Raw genomic sequence first — 23,181 nt, 5'->3', positions numbered from 1 at the left:
TCAGCACCTCTTACATGATGGAATAATACTTTTGGGAACATTCATGAGGTAGTGAGTGTTCTTCATGTGAAAAAATTGTCAACGTTATCAGAACAACGTAATCAAATTTTCATACACCTTTATCTTGAAGAGAAGACTACACAAATTAACTCAATGAAACACAACAACTACATTCATGAGGTTAAAATCAAGAAATACACATTCTACTAATCTATTTTATTATTTAAATTTTTAAATATCAAAATCATATAATGAACATCTGAGGGTTCATACAGTACTTGTATTCCATCAATCCAAATTAAACTTTTTAAAATTGTAATTTGATTTTAGACATGATCATGTCTCGAGAGGAAAAAAACTCAAACAAAAGTAAGCCTATTTCTGAGGAAGATTTCATATTTTTTACATTTTAGTCATTTTAGCAGATGCTCTTATCCAGAGCCTTACAGTTAGTGAGTCAATATATTTTCATACTGGCCCCCGTGGGAAAAGAACCCACAACCTTGGCGTTGCAAGCGCCATGCTCTACCAACTGAGCTACAGAGGACAATATCATAAACAATGTGATTTCATTTAAAAATAAATAAATAAGTCAGAACACCGCCTCTCTATTCTGTCATGTGATTTAAGGTCCTCTGTTCAGGAAAGTATGTTAAGATTTCTCTCCAGAGTGTATTCTCTTCTTATGTTTGTTCAGGCTTCCTAACTGGGTAAAACTCTTTTCACAATGGGAGCAGTGGTGCGGTTTCTCCCCTGTGTGCGTCCTCTCATGTGATTTTAGGTCATGTGATCGTGAAAATCTCTTTCCACACTGGGAACATTGGAAAGGCTTTTCTTCTGTGTGTATTATTTTATGGTTGTTCAGGCTCCCTAACTGGGTAAAACGCTTTCCACACTGGGCGCAGTGGTAAGGCTTTTCTCCAGAGTGTATTCTCTTATGTTTGTTCAGGCTCCCTAACTGGGTAAAACCCTTTCCACAATGGGAGCAGTGGTGTGGTTTATCCCCCGTGTGTGTCCTCTCATGTGATTTTAGTTCCTGTGATCGTGAAAATCTTTTTCCACACTGGGAACATTGGAAAGGCTTTTCGCCTGTGTGTTTCATCTCATGTTTTTTTAGGTTCCCTAACTGGGTAAAATCCTTTCCACACAGGGCACAATGGTGTGGTTTCTCCCCTGTGTGCGTCCTCTCATGTGATTTTAGGTGCTGTAAACCTGAAAATCTCTTTCCACACTGGGAACATTGGAAAGGCTTTTCTCCTGTGTGTATTCCTTTATGCTTTTTCAGGCTCCCTAACTGGGTAAATCTCTTTCCACACTGGGAGCAGTGGTGTGGTTTCTCCCCAGTGTGTGTCCTACCATGTGATTTTAGGTGCTCTGATCGTGAAAATCTCTTTCCACACTGGGAACATTGGAATGGCTTTTCTCCTGTGTGTATTCCTTTATGCTTTTTCAGGTTCCCTAACAGGGTAAATCTCTTTCCACACTGGGAGCAGGGGTGTGGTTTCTCCCATGTGTGTGTCCCCTCGTGCTGTATAAGCTTCCATAACCACTTAAAACTCAAACTACACTGGGAGCAGTGGTGTCGTCTCACTGGTTTGGCCGTCTCTGGGTCTGGTTCCCCCGAAGAACTCTTCTTGCGTCTGTCAGAGTGAGAGTCTGGTCGCTCTCCTGCCAAAGACAGAGTATTTAGTTAAACAGAGAGATATCTAAATGAAATATCCTGCTCTTCTTCCTATGAGGTTTAATCCAGACTAGATCCCTCATTATAAAACCGTAAATGTGGATCCTGGATGCTGATTGGTTGATAGTCATGATTCACGGGTAATCCCTGTAAGATGGGTCTAGAATGGTACATAAGGGGTTAAGTTAAGATGGGGCTAGAATGGAACATAAGGGGTTAAGTTAAGATGGGTCTAGAATGGTACATAAGGGGTTAAGATGGGTCTAGAATGGTACATAAGGGGTTAAGTTAAGATGGGTCTAGAATGGTACATAAGGGGTTAAGTTAAGATGGGTCTAGAATGGTACATACGGGGTTAAGATGGGTCTAGAATGGTACATAAGGGGTTAAGTTAAGATGGGTCTAGAATGGTATATAAGGGGTTAAGTTAAGATGGGTCTAGAATGGTACATAAGGGGTTAAGTTAAGATGGGTCTAGAATGGTACATAAGGGGTTAAGTTAAGATGGGGCTAGAATGGTACATAAGGGGTTAAGTTTAGATGGGGCTAGAATTGTACATAAGGGGTTAAGTTAAGATGGGGCTAGAATGGTACATAAGGGGTTAAGTTAAGATGGGGCTAGAATGGTACATAAGGGGTTAAGTTTAGATGGGGCTAGAATGGTACATAAGGGGTTAAGTTAAGGTGGGGCTAGAATGGTACATAAGGGGTTAAGTTAAGATGGGGCTAGAATGGTACATAAGGGGTTAAGTTAAGATGGGGCTAGAATGGTACATAAGGGGTTAAGGTAAGATAATAATAATAATAATAATATGCCATTTAGCAGACGCTTTTATCCAAAGCGACTTACAGTCATGCGTGCATACATTTTTGTGTAGTGGTGGTCCCGGGGATCGTACCCACTACCTTGGCGTTACAAGCACCGTGCTCTACGGGGCTAGAATGGTACATAAGGGGTTAAGTTAAGATGGGGCTACCCTTGACATTTTGAGTATAATAAATTGAAATGTTTGTTTTATTGGAGACTTCAGAAATACGTTCAAACAGTCCACATGTTGAATTTCATTTGATATAATCCCCCAGAATCTGAATAGTTCCAGAATCTGTATAGTTCCAGAATCTGTATAGTTCCAGAATCTGAATAGTTCCAGAATCTGTATAGTTCCAGAATCTGTATAGTTCCAGAATCTGAATAGTTCCAGAATCTGTATAGTTCCAGAATCTAAATAGTTCCAGAATCTAAATAGTTCCAGAATCTAAATAGTTCCAGAATCTGTATAGTTCCAGAATCTGTATAGTTCCAGAATCTGTATAGTTCCAGAATCTGTATAGTTCCAGAATCTGTATAGTTCCAGAATCTGAATAGTTCCTGAATCTGAATAGTTCCAGAATCTGTATAGTTCCAGAATCTGTATAGTTCCAGAATCTGAATAGTTCCATAATCTGAATAGTTCCATAATCTGTATAGATCCAGAATATGTATAGTTCCAGAATCTAAATAGTTCCAGAATCTGAATAGTTCCAGAATCTGAATAGTTCCAGAATCTGAATAGTTCCAGAATCTAAATAGTTCCAGAATCTAAATAGTTCCAGAATCTGTATAGTTCCAGAATCTGTATAGTTCCAGAATCTAAATAGTTCCAGAATCTGTATAGTTCCAGAATCTGAATAGTTCCAGAATCTGAATAGTTCCAGATTCTAAATAGTTCCAGAATCTGAATAGTTCCAGAATCTGTATAGTTCCAGAATCTGTATAGTTCCAGAATCTAAATAGTTCCAGAATCTGAATAGTTCCAGAATCTGTATAGTTCCAGAATCTAAATAGTTCCAGAATCTGTATAGTTCCAGAATCTGTATAGTTCCAGAATCTGAATAGTTCCATAATCTGAATAGTTCCATAATCTGTATAGATCCAGAATATGTATAGTTCCAGAATCTAAATAGTTCCAGAATCTGAATAGTTCCAGAATCTGAATAGTTCCAGAATCTGAATAGTTCCAGAATCTAAATAGTTCCAGAATCTAAATAGTTCCAGAATCTGTATAGTTCCAGAATCTGTATAGTTCCAGAATCTAAATAGTTCCAGAATCTGTATAGTTCCAGAATCTGAATAGTTCCAGAATCTGAATAGTTCCAGATTCTAAATAGTTCCAGAATCTGAATAGTTCCAGAATCTGTATAGTTCCAGAATCTGTATAGTTCCAGAATCTAAATAGTTCCAGAATCTGAATAGTTCCAGAATCTGTATAGTTCCAGAATCTAAATAGTTCCAGAATCTGTATAGTTCCAGAATCTGTATAGATCCAAAATCTGTATAGTTCCAGAATCTGTATAGTTCCAGAATCTGAATAGTTCCAGAATATGTATAGATCCAGAATCTGAATAGTTCCAGAATCTGTATAGATCCAGAATCTAAATAGTTCCAGAATCTGTATAGTTCCAGAATCTGTATAGTTCCAGAATCTGTATAGTTCCAGAATCTGTATAGTTCCAGAATCTGAATAGTTCCAGAATCTGAATAGTTCCAGAATCTGTATAGTTCCAGAATCTGTATAGTTCCAGAATCTGTATATTTCCAGAATCTGAATAGTTCCTGAATCTGAATAGTTCCAGAATCTGTATAGTTCCAGAATCTGTATAGTTCCAGAATCTGTATAGTTCCAGAATCTGTATAGTTCCAGAATCTGTATAGATCCAGAATCTAAATAGTTCCAGAATCTGTATAGTTCCAGAATCTGTATAGTTCCAGAATCTGTATAGTTCCAGAATCTGTATAGTTCCAGAATCTGAATAGTTCCAGAATCTGTATAGTTCCAGAATCTGTATAGTTCCAGAATCTGTATATTTCCAGAATCTGAATAGTTCCTGAATCTGAATAGTTCCAGAATCTGTATAGTTCCAGAATCTGTATAGTTCCAGAATCTGAATAGTTCCAGAATCTAAATAGTTCCAGAATCTGAATAGTTCCTGAATCTGAATAGTTCCAGAATCTGTATAGTTCCAGAATCTGTATAGTTCCAGAATCTGAATAGTTCCAGAATCTAAATAGTTCCAGAATCTAAATAGTTCCAGAATCTGTATAGTTCCAGAATCTGTATAGTTCCAGAATCTAAATAGTTCCAGAATCTGTATAGTTCCAGAATCTGAATAGTTCCAGAATCTGAATAGTTCCAGATTCTAAATAGTTCCAGAATCTGAATAGTTCCAGAATCTGTATAGTTCCAGAATCTGTATAGTTCCAGAATCTGTATAGTTCCAGAATCTAAATAGTTCCAGAATCTGAATAGTTCCAGAATCTGTATAGTTCCAGAATCTAAATAGTTCCAGAATCTGAATAGTTCCAGAATCTGTATAGTTCCAGAATCTAAATAGTTCCAGAATCTGTATAGTTCCAGAATCTGTATAGTTCCAGAATCTAAATAGTTCCAGAATCTGAATAGTTCCAGAATCTGTATAGTTCCAGAATCTAAATAGTTCCAGAATCTGAATAGTTCCAGAATCTGAATAGTTCCAGAATCTGAATAGTTCCAGAATCTAAATAGTTCCAGAATCTGTATAGTTCCAGAATCTGAATAGTTCCATTCCTGATATTACTACCAGTGTTTTATAATGGTTTCCCACCATGATATTGTGATATGTATTCCTGTCAGTCATTAACTTTGTATCTGTTGATTTGTGAATGCTGTACATGCTAGCTAGTGGCTGTACGTTTCTCTGTACATGTCGTCATTGGGCTAGCATGGCTATTCATGTCCCCTTTTATTGTTCATTTGTACTTTACAGAGGAGTTGGTGCTAGAGTTCTGCACGGGTCTAACAGACCCGGAATTCCTAGATCCGACCCGGGATCCGGGTCACAAATTCCGACTTTTGTCTTGGATCTGATATAATTGCCACGATTCTGGGGTATGTGCAATTAAAATGTATTTACCGACTGGACCCCTCCTGATGACCGCGTGGAGCTTGTTATCTGTGTCAGACCATTGCAACACCATAAAACGTATAGCTTATGTCCAGCTGAAACCGACTGCTCACGTCACGTGCGCCTGCTGCTGAGGAGAGAGAGGGAGCGAGTGAACGGAGCCTTGGCCTAGGTTACTGTTCATTGCGAAGATGGAGGCCTTTTTCCTTATACTAAAAATGACAGGTAGAGGAGAAAGATCATAGTGAAAAGAAGCCTACAAGGGGAATGGTTTATTTTTTGTATTATAATTTTTTTAGTCATTTTAGCAGACGCTCTTATCCAGAGCGACTTACAGAGGAAGGCCCTCAAAATTGTCAAAGACTCCAGCCACCCTAGTCATAGACTGTTCTCTCTGCTACCGCAAGGCAAGCGGTACCGGAGTGTACCAAGTCTAGGTCCAAAAGGCTTCTCAACAGCTTCTACCCCCAAGCCATAAGACTCCTGAACAGCTAATCATGGCTACCCGGACTATTTGCACTGCCCCCCCACCCCATCTTTTTACGCTGCTGCTACTCTGTTAATGATTTATGCATAGTCACTTTAACTCTACCCACATGTACATATTACTTCAACTACCTCAACTAGCCGGTGCCCCCGCACATTGACTCTGCACCGGTACCCCCCTGTATATATAGCCTCCCTACTGTTATTTTATTTTACTTCTGCTCTTTTTTCCTCAACACTTTTTTGTTGTTTTATTCTACTTTTTTATTAAAAATAAATGCGTTGTTGGTGTGTAAGTAAGCATTTCACTGTAATGTCTGCACCTGTTGTATTCGGCGCATGTGGCCAATACAATTTGATTTGATGATTTGATTAGGGTTAAGTGCCTTGCTCAAGGGCACATCGACAGATTTTTCAATTCTTAGAAACGTTTTAGCTGAAAAAGATGAGAACTTTGTTCAACTCGCTATTCAGGTTTGATGCAATTTCTCAAATTCGTATTATTTATTTTCGTATTTATGATTCATTTTATTATTATTATTGTTATTGTAGGTCTATTTAAGAATCTAAACCAGTTCTTTATGTATGTTTTGTTTCATTTTGTAGAAATTATTTCGTTGGCTAAATTAATTTCGAACTGTCTTTTGGACCCGTAAATATCTCTACTTGGGATATTTATTTTTTAAATAGATAACTATGTTTTTGATAGATTATATTGTATTTTTCTGACTACAATGACATACTTAGACAAAGACAATTGACAACTAAACATTTACTACAAAACATTGACATTCCACCTGCTCAGACCCACATGTTCCCACCATATCCACCCATCCTGTTTGTCTCACAATCTGATTTTCTCTCCTTCCTCATCCTTTGAATTTCTACAGTGCTTGTAATATTTTATGCCATATGGCTTCAAATTGAACTATTCTGTTTCTCTCTGTAGCCCACATTTTGTTCAATATTTAAGATAATAACGCATTTGATTCATCCACTGTCTTAACGATGGAGGGTCATTTGATTCATCCACTGTTTTAACAATGGAGGGTCATTTTGATTCATCCACTGTTTTAACAATGGAGGGTCATTTTGATTCATCCACTGTCTGTCCCATATCTAGGAGATATAAGAAAACTCAGGAAATATTTTTGGACAAATATTTAACCCCTTACTTCCATTTGTTTGTACGGGTTACCTTCAGACGAGGGGGTTGTGGAGCAAAACGGAAGAAAATAGTCCCTTTTCCATAATAGTTTTTTTAGGCCAAACCGTTCGGACGCTACAGACGTTTCCGTGAGAAGATCGATTTTTGGGATGTATCATGGTCTGACAAACACCGCTGTAGCTCGGGCACCTTCCACCGCAGTTGGGGAAGGCCAACATAGGCAGATGTGGTGGATTAAGACTCAGCCCATGCTAAGTCTCAATATCTCTAGCTTCAACTGACGGATTTTGATGGAGATTATTTTTCATTATGTTACTTAGAATGACGCACGGGTGCTCTTAAGGATTTTAAATAACCTGTAGTAATTCTTTTTTTAATAAATTAAATCCAGATCAAAATGATCCTTCTTTGTCTTGACACGAGTCACACACGAGTTGTTTTATGCTTTTATGTGATGTCAAGCACAGACACTGAGTAAAGCACTACAGAAAGAGATATTCAGATGTTTACAAAGGTAGTGAAATATATAATGTGAAGCATTTGATCCATTAACGTTTTGTTGGCCGCCCCCCACTCTTTGTAGATTTAACAATTCCTACAGAACAACATATTAAAGTGTAGACCTTCATTAGAATGGCCCTTTAAAACCACACATCGGTTCAAGAACTGCAGAGTTTGTGCTCCTGTTTTTAATATATTACTCACTGTTGTTAATCAGATCTCCAGTCTCTTCTTCTTCTTCCAATGTGACAGTAATCTCCCCCTCTTCCTTTATTCCAAAAATGTCTTCCTCTTCTTTCACTGCGACAGTCATCTCCCCCTCCTCCTCCTCTTTCACTCTGAACGCGTCTCCCTCTTCTTTCACTGTAACATCCTCCTCCTCTTTCAATCTAAAAGCTTCTTCATCTTCGGTCAATTTAACGTCTTTCTCTTCTTCTTTCACGGTAACAGCCTCAACCTCTACTTCTTGTTTTACTGTGACATCCTCCTCTTCCTTCTCCTCTTTCACGACAATGTTCAGCCCCAGAGCTTCTTTCTCCGTCCAGCAGACCTCCTCTTCTTTAGCAGGAGGAGAGTAGCTTAGTGAGCTCATGGTCGGGGATGTTAGCTAGATAGCCAGTTAGCATTAGTGACTAGGCTACTGCTAATTTACCCAGCCAGCTAGCTGACTAACAACAACGTAAATATTAAATAGGGTAACTAGCTAGTAGATACGACAAGTGTGTTTAAAACACAGTGGCTAATATACACCGAAAGCGTTTAAAGAGCTTCAATGTTTTTTTGGCTATGAAGCTACGGAGGTGGTTGACTAGCTGTTGTTGTTGAAGAAGCGTCCCGTCCACTAGATTATACGTCACACTGGCAGCATCGCCTGAAACAGGCACATCGCCATCTGCTGGGTGGGAAGGGTAACACAGTCAAGGGAAATGTTCATTTTATTTTGAGACAAAAAGTAGATTTTTTATTTATTTCATTAAATAATATTATATTGAGACGTACAAGGAGAAGCATATGTTGATTAGTGAATATATTTAATGAGTGAGAATTTAAAACAACATACCATACTACTGCACATCTGCATTTAGGAAATCAGCCAAACGAACAGATAATATTCCAATAAGGCAACTAGGTCCAAACTGCTCCTACGTTGTGTAACAATACTGTGTAGGTCCAAACTGTTTAGGACAAGTCTCTGAATGTCTTTGAATGGCCCAGCCAGAGCCCAGAAATGAACCCGATCGAACATCTCTGGAGAGACCTGAAAATAGCTGTGCAGCGACTCTCCCCATTCAACCTGACAGAGCTTGAGAGGATCTGCAGAGAAGAATGGAGAAACTCCCCAAATACAGGTGTTCCAAGCTTGTAGCGTCATACCCAAGAAGAATCGAGGCTGTAATCGCTGCCAAAGGTGCATCAACAAAGTACTGAGTAAAGGATCTGAGTACTACGGGGGGGCGGCAGGTAGCTTAGTGGTTAAGAGCGTTGTGCCAGTAACCGAAAGGTCGCTGGTTCTAATCCCCGAGCCGACTAGGTGAAAAATCTGTCGATGTGCCCTTGAGCAAGGCACGTACCCCTAATTGCTCCTGTAAGTCGCTCTGGATAAGAGCGTCTGCTAAATGACCAATTTATTTATTTTATTTTATTTTACTTATGTAAATGTAATATTTCCAGGTCTAACAAGCCACCGTCTTTCTATTATAAATTTCCCTATAAGCTGAAAGTCTGTTGTTAATTTATTTACTGTAAAATAGCATTGTATCTGGTCAAATACCATTTCCCCAAAAAGTTTACTAATGTTTAGCAACAGGCTGATTGGTCTTTGAGCCAGTAAATGGGGCTTTACTATTCTTGGGTAGCGGAATGCCTTTCGCTTCCCTCCAGGCCTGAGGGCACACACTTTTTTGTAAGCTTAGATTGAAGAGATGGCAAATAGGAGTGGCAGTACTGTGCGCTATTATCCCCAGTAGCTTGTGGAGGATTCCCCAGTAGCTGTGCCACTAGAGATCCTGGTTCGAATCCAGGCTCTGTCGTAGCCGGCCGCGACCGGGAGACCCATGGGGAGGCGCACAATTGGCCCAGCGTATTTCATAGTTTTGATGTCTTCACTATTATTCTACAATGTAGAACATAGTAACAAATAAAGAAAAACCCTTGAATGAGTAGGTGTGTCCAAACTTTTGACTGGTACTGTAAGTATTCAGACCCTTTACTCAGTACTTTGTTGAAGCACCTTTGGCAGCGATTACAGCCTCTAGTTTTATTGGGTATGACGCTACAAGCTTACCTGTATTTGGGGAGTCCTTCTGGAAGGTTCTCCCATCTCCACAGAGGAACTCTGGAACTCTGTCAGAGTGACCATCGGGTTCTTGGTCACCTCCCTGACCAAGGCCCTTCTCCCCCGATTGCTCAGTTTGACATTTCCTTCGACCTCATGGCTTGGTTTTTACTCTGACATGCACTGTCAACTGTGCAACATTACATAGACAGGTGTGTGCCTTTCCAAATCATGTCCAATCAATTGAATTTAACACAGATGGACTCTAATGAAGTTGTAGAAAAATCTCAAGGATGGTCAATGGAAACAGGAAGCACCTGAGTTCAATTTCGAGTCTCATAGCAAAGGGTCTGAATACTTATTATGTAAATAAGGTATTTCTGTTTTTATAAATTTGAAGAAAAAAAAACGTTTTGCTTTGTCATTATGGGATATTATGTGTAGATGAATGAGGAAAAACCTCAATTTAACCCGTTTTAGAATAAGGCTGTAATGTAACAACATGTTGGAAAAGGGAAGAATCCTTTCCGAATGCACTGTATGATGCAGGTTGTCTGTGTCTATGATGCAGGGTTTTCTGTGTCTATGAAGCTGGTTCTCTGTGTCTATGATGCTGGTTTTCTGTGTCTATGATGCTGGTTTTCTTTCTGTTAATGTGATATAGACTTTCTGTGTCTATGATGCTGGTTCTCTGTGTCTATGATGCTGGTTTTCTGTGTCTATGATGCTGGTTCTCTGTGTCTATGATGCTGGTTTTCTGTTTTTTGTGTCTATGATGCTGGTTTTCTGTGTCTATGATGCTGGTTCTCTGTGTCTATGATGCTGGTTCTCTGTGTCTATGATGCTGGTTCTCTGTGTCTATGATGCAGGGTTTTCTGTGTCTATGATGCTGGTTCTCTGTGACTATGATGCTGGTTTTCTGTGTCTATGATGCTGGTGTTCTGTGTCTATGATGCTGGTTCTCTGTGTCTATGATGCTGGTGTTATGTGTCTATGATGCTGGTTCTCTGTGTCTATGATGCTGGTTTTCTGTGTCTATGATGCTGGTTCTCTGTGTCTATGATGCTGGTTCTCTGTGTCTATGATGATGGTTTTCTGTGTCTATGATGCAGGGTTTTCTGTGTCTATGATGCTGGTTCTCTGTGACTATGATGCTGGTTTTCTGTGTCTATGATGCTGTTATTCTGTGTCTATGATGCTGGTTTTCTTTCTGTTAATGTGATATAGATTTTCTGTGTCTATGATGCTGGTTTTCTGTGTCTATGATGCTGGTTTTCTGTGTCTATGATGCTGGTTCTCTGTGTCTATGATGCTGGTTCTCTGTGTCTATGATGCAGGGTTTTCTGTGTCTATGATGCTGGTTCTCTGTGACTATGATGCTGGTTTTCTGTGTCTATGATGCTGGTTTTCTGTGTCTATGATGCTGGTGTTCTGTGTCTATGATGCTGGTTCTCTGTGTCTATGATGCAGGTTTTCTGTGTCTATGATGCTGGTTCTCTGTGTCTATGATGCTGGTTCTCTGTGTCTATGATGCTGGTTTTCTGTGTCTATGATGCTGGTTTTCTGTGTCTATGATACTGGTTTTCTGTGTCTATAATGCTGGTTTTCTGTGTCTATAATTCTGGTTTTCTGTGTCTATGATGCTGGTTCTCTGTGTCTATGATGCTGGTTTTCTGTGTCTATAATGCTGGTTTTCTGTGTCTATGATGCTGGTTTTCTGTGTCTATAATGCTGGTTCTCTGTGACTATGATGCTGGTTTTCTGTGTCTATGATGCTGGTTTTCTGTGTCTATGATGCTGTTATTCTGTGTCTATGATGCTGGTTTTCTTTCTGTTAATGTGATATAGATTTTCTGTGTCTATGATGCTGGTTTTCTGTGTCTATGATGCTGGTTTTCTGTGTCTATGATGCTGGTTTTCTGTGTCTATAATGCTGGTTTTCTGTGTCTATGATGCTGGTTTTCTGTGTCTATGATGCTGGTTCTCTGTGTCTATGATGCTGGTTCTCTGTGTATACAGTGCAATGGTGGAAATAAATAATTCAGGCACTTGTGATGTTGGGCTGAAGCTACTGAACCAGAAATTGATGGAAAAGTTTTTGTTCTTCAGACCTAAAGCTGTTTTTCTTTTAACTAAATAGCCAACAATATTATACTGAGACGTACAAAGAGAAGTAAGTGTTGATTGATTAGTGAAGATTTTTAATGAGTGAGAATAAATGATTTACATCTGTATTTAAGGCAATTTCTTATTCAGTCAGTCAGTCAAACAAACAGACAGTATCAAAATAAGCATCTAGCTCATTAATGCTCCTACATGTAACAACACATAGATGTATATAATGAACAGACTAGGTCTATACTGCTCCTACATGGTGTAACAATACATCATGTAGATGTATATAATGAACATTCATGAGGTAGTTTCCATCCATCTTTAGCTTGAAAACTAGAACACAAATGAAGTCAACGAAACACAATAACTAACTTAAAGAGGTTTCAAGGTTAAAATCAAGAAATACACATTGGATTCATCAATTTAATCATTTACATGTTTTAAATATCCAAATCATATAATGAACATCTGAGGGTTCATTCAGTACTTGCATTCCATCAATCCAAATTAAACTTTTTAAAATTGTAATTTGATTTTAGACATGATCATGTCTCGAGAGGAAAAAACTCAAACAAAAGTAAGCCTATTTCTGAGTAAGATTTCATCTTTTTTACATTTTAGTCATTTTAGCAAATGCTCTTATCCAGAGCCTTACAGTTAGTGAGTCAATACATTTTCATACTGCCCCCCCGTGGGAAAAGATCCCACAACCCTGGCGTTGCAAGCGCCATGCTCTACCAACTGAGCTACAGGGGACAATATCATAAACAATGTGATTTCATTTAAAAATAAATAAATAAGTCAGAACACAGCCTCTCTATTCTGTCATGTGATTTAAGGTCCTCTGTCCAGGAAAGTATGTTAAGATTTCTCTCCAGAGTGTATTCTCTTCTTATGTTTGTTCAGGCTTCCTAACTGGGTAAAACCCTTTCCACACTGGGCGCAGTGGTAAGGCTTTTCTCCAGAGTGTATTCTCTTCTTATGTTTGTTCAGGCTCCCTAACTGGGTAAAACCCTTTCCACAATGGGAGCAGTGGTGTGGTTTCTCCCCTGTGTGTGTCCTCTCATGTGATTTTAGGTCCTGTGATCTTGAAAATCTTTTTCCACATTGGGTACATTGGAAAGGCTTTTCTCCTGTGTGTATTCTATTATGGTTGTTCAAGTTCCCTAACTGGATAAAACTCTTTCCACACTGGGAGCAGTTGTAAGGCTTTTCTCCAGAGTGTATTCTCTTATGTTTGTTCAGGCTCCCTAACTGGGTAAAACTCTTTCCACAATGAGAGCAGTGGTGTGGTTTCTCCCCCGTGTGTGTCCTCTCATGTGATTTTAGGTCCTGTGATCTTGAAAATCTCTTTCCACACTGAGAACATTGGAAAGGCTTTTCTCCTGTGTGTTTCATCTCATGGTTTTTTAAGTTCCCTAACTGGGTAAAATCCTTTCCACAGTGAGAGCAGTGGTGTGGTTTCTCCCCCGTGTGCGTCCTCTCATGTGATTTTAGGTGCTCTGATCGTGAAAATCTCTTTCCACACTGTGAACATTGGAAATACTTTTCTCCTGTGTGTATTCCTTTATGCTTTTTCAGGCTTCCTAACTGGGTAAATCTCTTTCCACACTGGGAGCAGTGGTGTGGTTTATCCCCTGTGTGTGTCCTCTCGTGTGATATTAGGTGCTCTGATCGTGAAAATCTCTTTCCACACTGGGAACATTGGAAAGACTTTTCTCCTGTGTGTATTCCTTTATGCTTTTTCAGGTTCCCTAACAGGGTAAAACTCTTTCCACACTGGGAGCAGTAGTGTGGTTTCTCCCCTGTGTGTGTCCTCTCATGCTCTTTTAGCTTCCATAACCACTTAATACTCAAATTACACTGGGAGCAGTGGTGTCGTCTCACTGGTTTGGGCGTCTCTGGGTCTGGTTCGCCTGAAGGACTCTTCCGTCTGTCAGAGTGAGAGTCTGGTCTCTCTCCTGCCAAAGACAGAGTATTTAGTTAAACAGAGAGACATAAATGAAATCTCCTGCTCTTCCTATGAGATTTAATCCAGACTATATCCCTCATTATAAAACCGTAAATGTGGATCCTGGATGCTGTTCCATTTGAATTATCCCTACACATCCACAGCCAGCCAGGTTTTTTCTAAACTAATCTCCACTAGAAAGAATCATCTAGACATTATTACCCCATGCTTCTAGTCTAGCAGTTGGTTTGTAACAGAGGGGATTTATATAACCCTTGCTATCTGCCTCTCCCACCTCTACAACTGAGCCATTTTGTTTGTAAAGAAAAATATGTATACAACTTATTTGCTAAGTTGGCCGTATTGTACATTCCTCCACGTTACTCCTTTTTTAGCTTCAAGAGGCTGGAAAATACAAAAAACTAAAAAGTAGATTGTGCTGATTTATTGGCACATTGAACTGTAATTTACAAACTCAGTGGTAAAACAATTCTGCCATCTTTATGTTTGCCATTGGAATCGGTCAATGCTTACCTGGATACATGCTTGCTTTACCATTAAACAGTCAAGGAACTGTGTGACAAACCCTTTACATTTTCAGTATAATACATTGAAATGTTTTTTTTTTTGGAGACTTCAGAAATACGTTGAAACAGTCCACGTGTTGAATTTCATTTGATATAATTCCCTGAATCTAAATAGTTCCAGAATCTAAATAGTTCCAGAATCTGTATAGTTCCAGAATCTGTATAGTTCCAGAATCTGAATAGCTCCAGAATCTGAATAGCTCCAGAATCTGAATAGTTCCAGAATCTGTATAGTTCCAGAATCTTTATAGTTCCAGAATCTGTATAGTTCCAGAATCTGAATAGTTCCAGAATCTATATAGTTCCAGAATCTGTATAGTTCCAGAATCTGTATAGTTCCAGAATCTGAATAGTTCCAGAATCTGTATAGTTCCAGAATCTGAATAGTTCCATTCCTGATATTACTACCAGTGAGCCTTGGCCTAGGTTACTGTTCATTGCGAAGATGGAGGCCTTTTTCATTTAACTAAACGACAGTTAGAGGAGGAGTATAGTGAAAAGAAGTCTACAAGGGGAATGTTTTATTTGTTGTATTATTATTATTTTAGTCATTTAGCAGACGCTCTTATCCAGAGCGACTTACAGGAGCAATTAGGGTTAAGTGCCTTGCTCAAGGGCACATCGACAGATTTTTAGCTGATTTTTTTACGTTTTAGCTGATTATAGATGAGAACTTTTTTCAACTCGCTATTCAGGTTTGATGCAATTTCTCAAATTTCGTATTTATGATTCGTTTTATTATTATTATTGTTATTGTAGGTCTATTTAAGAATCTAAACCAGTTCTTTATGTATGTTTTGTTTCATTTTGTAGAAATTCTTTTGTTGGCTAAATTAATTTCGAACTGTCTTTTGGACCCGTGAATATCTCTACTTGGGATATATATTTTTTAAATATACAGTGGGGAAAAAAAGTATTTAGTCAGCCACCAATTGTGCAAGTTCTCCCACTTAAAAAGATGAGAGAGGCCTGCAATTTTCATCATAGGTACACGTCAACTATGACAGACAAATTGAGGAAAAAAAATCCAGAAAATCACATAGTAGGATTTTTAATGAATTTATTTGCAAATGATGGTGGAAAATAAGTATTTGGTCACCTACAAACAAGCAAGATTTCTGGCTCTCACAGACCTGTAACTTCTTCTTTAAGAGGCTCCTCTGTCCTCCACTCGTTACCTGTATTAATGGCACCTTTTTGAACTTGTTATCAGTATAAAAGACACCTGTCCACAACCTCAAACAGTCACACTCCAAACTCCACTATGGCCAAGACCAAAGAGCTGTCAAAGGACACCAGAAACAAAATTGTAGACCTGCACCAGGCTGGGAAGACTGAATCTGCAATAGGTAAGCAGCTTGGTTTGAAGAAATCAACTGTGAAAGCAATTATTAGGAAATGGAAGACATACAAGACCACTGATAATCTCCCTCGATCTGGGGCTCCACGCAAGTTCTCACCCCGTGGGGTCAAAATGATCACAAGAATGGTGAGCAAAAATCCCAGAACCACACGGGGGGACCTAGTGAATGACCTGCAGAGAGCTGGGACCAAAGTAACAAAGCCTACCATCAGTAACACACTACGCCGCCAGGGACTCAAATCCTGCAGTGCCAGACGTGTCCCCCTGCTTAAGCCAGTACATGTCCAGGCCCGTCTGAAGTTTGCTAGAGTGCATTTGGATGATCCAGAAGAGGATTGGGAGAATGTCATATGGTCAGATGAAACCAAAATAGAACTTTAAGGTAAAAACTCAACTCGTCGTGTTTGGAGGACAAAGAATGCTGAGTTGCACCATACCTACTGTGAAGCATGGGGGTGGAAACATCATGCTTTGGGGCTGTTTTTCTGCAAAGGGACCAGGACGACTGATCCGTGTAAAGGAAAGAATGAATGGGGCCATGTATCGTGAGATTTTGAGTGAAAACCTCCTTCCATCAGCAAGGGCATTGAAGATGAAACGTGGCTGGGTCTTTCAGCATGACAATGATCCCAAACACACCGCCCGGGCAACGAAGGAGTGGCTTCGTAAGAAGCATTTCAAGGTCCTGGAGTGGCCTAGCCAGTCTCCAGATCTCAACCCCATAGAAAATCTTTGGAGGGAGTTGAAAGTCCGTGTTGCCCAGCGACAGCCCCAAAACATCACTGCTCTAGAGGAGATCTGCATGGAGGAATGGGCCAAAATACCAGCAACAGTGTGAAAACCTTGTGAAGACTTACAGAAAACGTTTGACCTGTGTCATTGCCAACAAAGGGTATATAACAAAGTATTGAGAAACTTTTGTTATTGACCAAATACTTATTTTCCACCATAATTTGCAAATAAATTCATTAAAAATCCTACTATGTGATTTTCTGGAATTTTATTTCTCATTTTGTCTGTCATAGTTGACGTGTACCTATGATGAAAATTACAGGCCTCTCTCATCTTTTTAAGTGGGAGAACTTGCACAATTGGTGGCTGACTAAATACTTTTTTCCCCCACTGTATACTGTATGTTTTTGAAAGATTGTATTTTTCTGACTACAACGACATACTTAGACAAAGACATTTGACAACTAAACATTTACTACAAACATTGACATCCCACCTGCTCAGACCCACATGTTCCCACCATATCCACCCATCCTGTCTGTCTCACAATCAGATTTCCTCTCCTTCCTCATCCTTTGAATATCTCCAGTGCTTGTAATATTTTATGCCATATGGCTTCAAATTGAACAATTCTTTTTCTCTCTGTAGCCCACATTTTGTTCAATATTTAGATAATAATGCATTTGATTCATCCACCGTCTTAACGATGGAGGGTCATTTGATTCATCCACTGTCTTAACGATGGAGGGTCATTTGATTCATCCACTGTCTTAACGATGGAGGGTCATTTGATTCATCCACTGTCTTAACGATGGAGGGTCATTTGAATTCCAGTTAAGCAAAAGTTATTTCCAAACGATTGACGTGAAAATTACGGTCTAGCTCATTGGGTGTCTCACCGCACCCCCGTATGCCATGTCTTGAAATATGAAGACAGACGGATGAAAAGTTAATTTATATTGTAAAACTTCTGACAGACAACAATCTAACTCCGCCCATAACTTTTGGACTTTATAGCGCTCCCAGAAGGCATGAATCATGGAGTCACTGTTCATTTTTCACTTAAGATATGACTCTGTTGTGCTGTAAAATGTGATCCTTGCGACATGGGGCCGTGCATAATCATGCTGAAACATGAGGTGATGGCGGCGGATGAATGACACGACAATGGGCCTCAAGATCTTGTCACGGTATCGCTGTGCATTCAAATTGCCATTGATAAAATGCAATTCCATCAGCAAACCTTCTCGCCCAAACGACACCATACACGCTGTCTGCCATCTTCCCGGTACAGTTGAAACCTGGAATTTATCCGTGAACAGCACACTTCTCCAGCGTGCCAGTGGCCAGTGAAGATGAGCTTTTGCCCACTGAAGTAGGTTACGACGCTGAACTGCAGTCAGGTCAAGACCCTGGTGAGGATGACGAGCACGCAGATGAGCTTCCCTGAGACGGTTTCTGATAGTTTGTGCAGAAATTCTACGGTTGTGCAAAGCCACAGTTTCATCAGCTATCCGGGTGGCTGGTCTCAGACGATCCCACAGGTGAAGAAGCTGGATGTGGAGGTCCTGGGCTGGCGTGGTTACGGTTGTATGCGGTTGTGAGACCGGTTGGATGTACTGCCAAATTCTCTAAAATGACGTTGGAGGTGGTTTATCGTAGAGAAATTAGCATTCAATTTTCTGGCCAAAAAAAGAAATACTACCGATTTCGTAGTAGTTCCATTCTGAAGAAAACCATTTTTTTGTTCATTCCGTTCTACTGAACTGACCAGCAAAATAAAGTTCTGAACCGGTTCGAACCCCCCAAAAATGTGTATATCGTTTCTTTCGGTTACTTTTCAAACCTCTAAAATATACATATTTTTATACATTTAGCTCGACATAAAATGTATTCACCAATCAGTGTGGATAGAGCAGCTTGCTATGGAGCAGGTAAGCTATTTCATCTGTATGGGAAAGTCGTTAAGAGCATAGTTTAGAGCATGGTTTAACCCCAATGAAAGACACACAATGTGCTGCCAGTCACTATGGACAGACCAGTGTAGGCCGCGAGATGCGACTGAAACTTTGCAGGTGGGGAGAGAGCGAGAGAGGATGGAGGAAGCTTGGCTTGAATAATAATAATAATAATATGCCATTTAGCAGACGCTTTTATCCAAAGCGTCTTACAGTCGTGCGTGCATACATTTTTGTTTATGGGTGGTCCCGGGGATCGAACCCACTACCCTGGCGTTACAAGCGCCGTGCTCTACCAGCTGAGCTACAGAGCTACAGATGTCATAACAAGCGCTGGGCATCTTGTTATGACATGTATTATCTGAATTAGGCCCACAGAATTATACCTACGGAGGAGCGGCTTCTATGGAGGAACTTTGAAAGTCTTTGGTGGCTTGACGTTGGACCAGAGCTAACGTTAGCTAGCTAGCTAACAAGCTTGTGTGTGCAGAGCAGCACTAGAATTAAAAACACGTTTTAGCTTTTTGTAGTTAATAAATCCACTGTGAAACGTTTAACTGTTTGTTAAGCATATATTCTAGGTGAAAAATCTGAGTCTCCGCGCAATTCCGTTACGGTGGAAGTGCCCTCATCTAATCTAGTTTTTCATTAAATCACAACAACAACAAAAAAAAGTATCCACTTTGACTGAGTATTTTGTGTAGATCGTTGACAAAAAAATACAATTGGATCCAATTTAACCCCATTTTGTAACACAAAATGTGATTAAATCCAAGAGGGGGGGTAGACTGTATGTACCCTGAACAAATATAGACTTGGTCCATTAACGTTTTGTTGGCCGCCCCCCACTCTTTGTAGATTTAACAATTCCTACAGAACAACCGATTAAAGTGTAGACCTTAATTAGAATGGCCCTTTAAAACCACACATCGGTTCAACAACTGCAGAGTTTGTGCCCCTGTTTAAGATATTACTCACTGTTGTTAATCAGATCTCCAGTCTCTTCTTCTTCTTCTTCTTCTTCTTCTTCCAATGTGACAGTAATCTCCCCCTCCTCCTTCTTCACTCCAAAAACTGCATCCTCCACTTTCTCGTCTTCCTCTTCTTTCACTGTAACATCCTCCTCCTCTTTCACTCTAAAAGCTTCTTCATCTTCGGTCAATTTAACGTCTTTCTCTTCTTCTTTCACGGTAACAGCTTCACCCTCTACTTGTTTTTGTATTCTAACATCCTCCTCTTCCTCCTCCTCTTTCACTAGAGCTTCTTTCTCCGTCCAGCAGACCTCCTCTTCTTTAGCAGGAGGAGAGTAGCTTAGTGAGCTCATGGTCGGGGATGTTAGCTAGCTAGCTAGTTAGCATTAGTGACTAGGCTACTGCTAATTTACCCAGCCAGCTAGCTAGCTGACTAACAACAACGTAAATATTAAATTAAATGGGGTAACTAGCTAGTAGATACGACAAGTGTGTTTAAAACACAGTGGCTAATATACACCGAAAGCGTTTAAAGAGCTTCAATGTTTTTTGGCTATGAAGCTACGGAGGTGATTGACGAGCTGTTGTTGTTGAAGAAGCGTCCCGTCCACTAGATTATACGTCACACTGGCAGCATCGCCTGGCACACTGCCATCTGCTGGGTGGGAAGGGTAACACAGTACATTTGACATTTTTACATTTTAGTCATTTAGCAGACGCTCTTATCCAGAGCGACTTACAGTTAGAGAGTGCATACATTTTATTTTTAATTTATCATACTGGCCCCTCGTGGGAATCGAACCCACAACCCTGGCGTTGCAAGCGCCATGCTCTACCAACTGAGCTACAAGGGAAATGTTTATTTTACATCTGCATTTAGGACATCAGTCAAACAAACAGATAATATCCCAATAAGGCAGCTAGGTCCAACCTGCTCCTACATGGTGTACCAGTACTGAGTAGGTCCAAACTGCTCCTACATGGTGTACCAGTACTGAGTAGGTCCAAACTGCTCCTACATGGTGTACCAGTACTGAGTAGGTCCAACCTGCTCCTACATGGTGTACCAGTACTGAGTAGGTCCAACCTGCTCCTACATGGTGTACCAGTACTGAGTAGGTCCAAACTGCTCCTACATGGTGTACCAGTACTGAGTAGGTCCAACCTGCTCCTACATGGTGTACCAGTACTGAGTAGGTCCAAACTGCTCCTACATGGAGTACCAGTACTGAGTAGGTCCAAACTGCTCCTACATGGTGTACCAGTACTGAGTAGGTCCAAACTGCTCCTACATGGTGTACCAGTACTGAGTAGGTCCAAACTGCTCCTACATGGTGTACCAGTACTGAGTAGGTCCAAACTGCTCCTACACGGTGTACCAATACTGAGTAGGTCCAAACTGCTCCTACATGGTGTACCAGTACTGAGTAGGTCCAAACTGCTCCTACATGGTGTACCAGTACTGAGTAGGTCCAAACTGCTCCTACATGGTGTACCAGTACTGAGTAGGTCCAAACTGCTCCTACATGGTGTACCAGTACTGAGTAGGTCCAAACTGCTCCTACATGGTGTACCAGTACTGAGTAGGTCCAAACTGCTCCTACATGGTGTACCAGTAGGTCCAAACTGCTCCTACATGGTGTACCGGTACTGAGTAGGTCCAAACTGCTCCTACATGGTGTACCAGTACTGAGTAGGTCCAAACTGCTCCTACATGGTGTACCAGTACTGAGTAGGTCCAAACTGCTCCTACATGGTGTACCAGTACTGAGTAGGTCCAAACTGCTCCTGCATGGTGTACCAGTACTGAGTAGGTCCAAACTGCTCCTACATGGTGTACCAGTACTGAGTAGGTCCAAACTGCTCCTACACGGTGTACCAGTACTGAGTAGGTCCAAACTGCTCCTACATGGTGTACCAGTACTGAGTAGGTCCAAACTGCTCCTACATGGTGTACCAGTACTGAGTAGGTCCAACCTGCTCCTACATGGTGTACCAGTACTGAGTAGGTCCAAACTGCTCCTACATGGTGTACCAGTACTGAGTAGGTCCAAACTGCTCCTACATGGTGTACCAGTACTGAGTAGGTCCAAACTGCTCCTACATGGTGTACCGGTACTGAGTAGGTCCAAACTGCTCCTACATGGTGTACCAGTACTGAGCTGCGTTTAGTATGAAAAAAGTAGTGGAACTTCAGTTCATCAACAATTTTAATTGGCTGATACACATTTTGTGCTGGAGAACCTGTTTAAATGTAAAATGGTTGCTTATAGATCCATTATTCATCCAATTAATAATTTACATTTTAAAATATCCAAATCATATAATGGACATGAAGGGTTTATAGTTGAATTCAATCAATCCCAAATCCATAATTAAAAATGTTTTAATTATAATTTGATTTTAGACATGATCATGTCTCCAGAGGAAAAAAACTAAAACAAAAGTAAGCCTATTTTTGAGTTAAGATTTCATCTAAACAATATGATTTAATGTGGCATAAAATAACAGTCAAACATCAGTCAGAACACAGCCTGTCTATTCTGTCATGTGAATTCAGGTCCTCTGTCTGGGAAAATGTCTTTCCACAATTAGGTTCCCTAACTAAAACTATTTCCAAACCGTGAGCTTATCCTCCCCTGTGTGTGTATGTTCTCATGCCTTTTCAAGTTCCCAAGCTTGGTAAAACTATTTCCACACTGGGAACAATGGTAAGGTTTCTCTTTAGAGTGTATTATCAAATCAAATCAAATCAAATCAAATTTTATTGGTCACATGCGCCGAATACAACAGGTGCAGACATTACAGTGAAATGCTTACTTACAGCCCTTAACCAACAGTGCATTTATTTTAAACAAAAAAGTAAGAATAAAACAACAACAAAAAAGTGTTGAGAAAAAAAGAGCAGAAGTAAAAAATAAAGTGACAGTAGGGAGGCTATATATACAATAGAATAAAGTGACAGTAGGGAGGCTATATATACAGGGGGGTACCGTTGCATAGTCAATGTGCGGGGGCACCGGCTAGTTGAGGTAATATGTACATGTGGGTAGAGTTAAAGTGACTATGCATAAATACTTAACAGAGTAGCAGCAGCGTAAAAGGGATGGGGTGGGGGGGCAGTGCAAATAGTCCGGGTAGCCATGATTAGCTGTTCAGGAGTCTTATGGCTTGGGGGTAGAAGCTGTTGAGAAGTCTTTTGGACCTAGACTTGGCACTCCGGTACCGCTTGCCGTGCGGTAGCAGAGAGAACAGTCTATGACTAGGGTGACTGGAGTCTTTGACAATTTTGAGGGCCTTCCTCTGACACCGCCTGGTATAGAGGTCCTGGATGGCAGGGAGCTTTGCCCCAGTGATGTACTGGGCCGTACGCACTACCCTCTGTAGTGCCTTGCGGTCAGAGGCCAAGCAGTTGCCATACCAGGCGGTGATGCAACCAGTCAGGATGCTCTCGATGGTGCAGCTGTAGAAT

General features: G+C 40.3%; 1 protein-coding gene and 1 pseudogene across 2 annotated transcripts; both read right to left on the bottom strand.

Annotated features, from left to right (window-relative positions):
* Nucleotides 1-651: 651 nt before the first annotated feature.
* LOC311114038 (uncharacterized protein) lies at nt 652-8,559 on the bottom strand. The gene is made up of 2 exons (XM_084189314.1): nt 7,962-8,559; nt 652-1,668 (listed from the first exon to the last, which is right to left on the bottom strand). The coding sequence occupies exons 1-2, from the start codon at nt 8,347-8,349 to the stop codon at nt 653-655; spliced, it is 1,404 nt and encodes a 467-aa protein (XP_084045440.1). The 5' UTR covers nt 8,350-8,559; the 3' UTR covers nt 652.
* Nucleotides 8,560-13,126: 4,567 nt separating this feature from the next.
* On the bottom strand, nt 13,127-20,062 carry LOC311114039 (annotated as a pseudogene). Its single transcript has 3 exons — nt 19,717-20,062; nt 13,842-14,108; nt 13,127-13,532 (listed from the first exon to the last, which is right to left on the bottom strand). The product of its transcript is annotated as an uncharacterized misc_RNA (transcript).
* Nucleotides 20,063-23,181: the final 3,119 nt, after the last annotated feature.

Source organism: Coregonus lavaretus (assembly GCF_964263955.1).
Source record: "Coregonus lavaretus genome assembly, contig: HAP1_SCAFFOLD_388, whole genome shotgun sequence".
Taxonomy (NCBI): Eukaryota; Metazoa; Chordata; class Actinopteri; order Salmoniformes; family Salmonidae; genus Coregonus; species Coregonus lavaretus.
Note: the sequence above shows the minus strand (reverse complement) of the source record. Positions and strands in the feature narration are given on the sequence as shown.

Excerpts from the sequence above, each read along its gene's own strand:
- LOC311114038 (XM_084189314.1), bottom strand. The coding sequence starts at position 8,349 with ATGAGCTCACTAAGCTACTCTCCTCCTGCTAAAGAAGAGGAGGTCTGC. Across the intron at positions 1,669-7,961 it reads TGGAGATCTGATTAACAACA|GAGAGCGACCAGACTCTCAC; the intron begins GTGAGTAATATA and ends TGTCTTTGGCAG.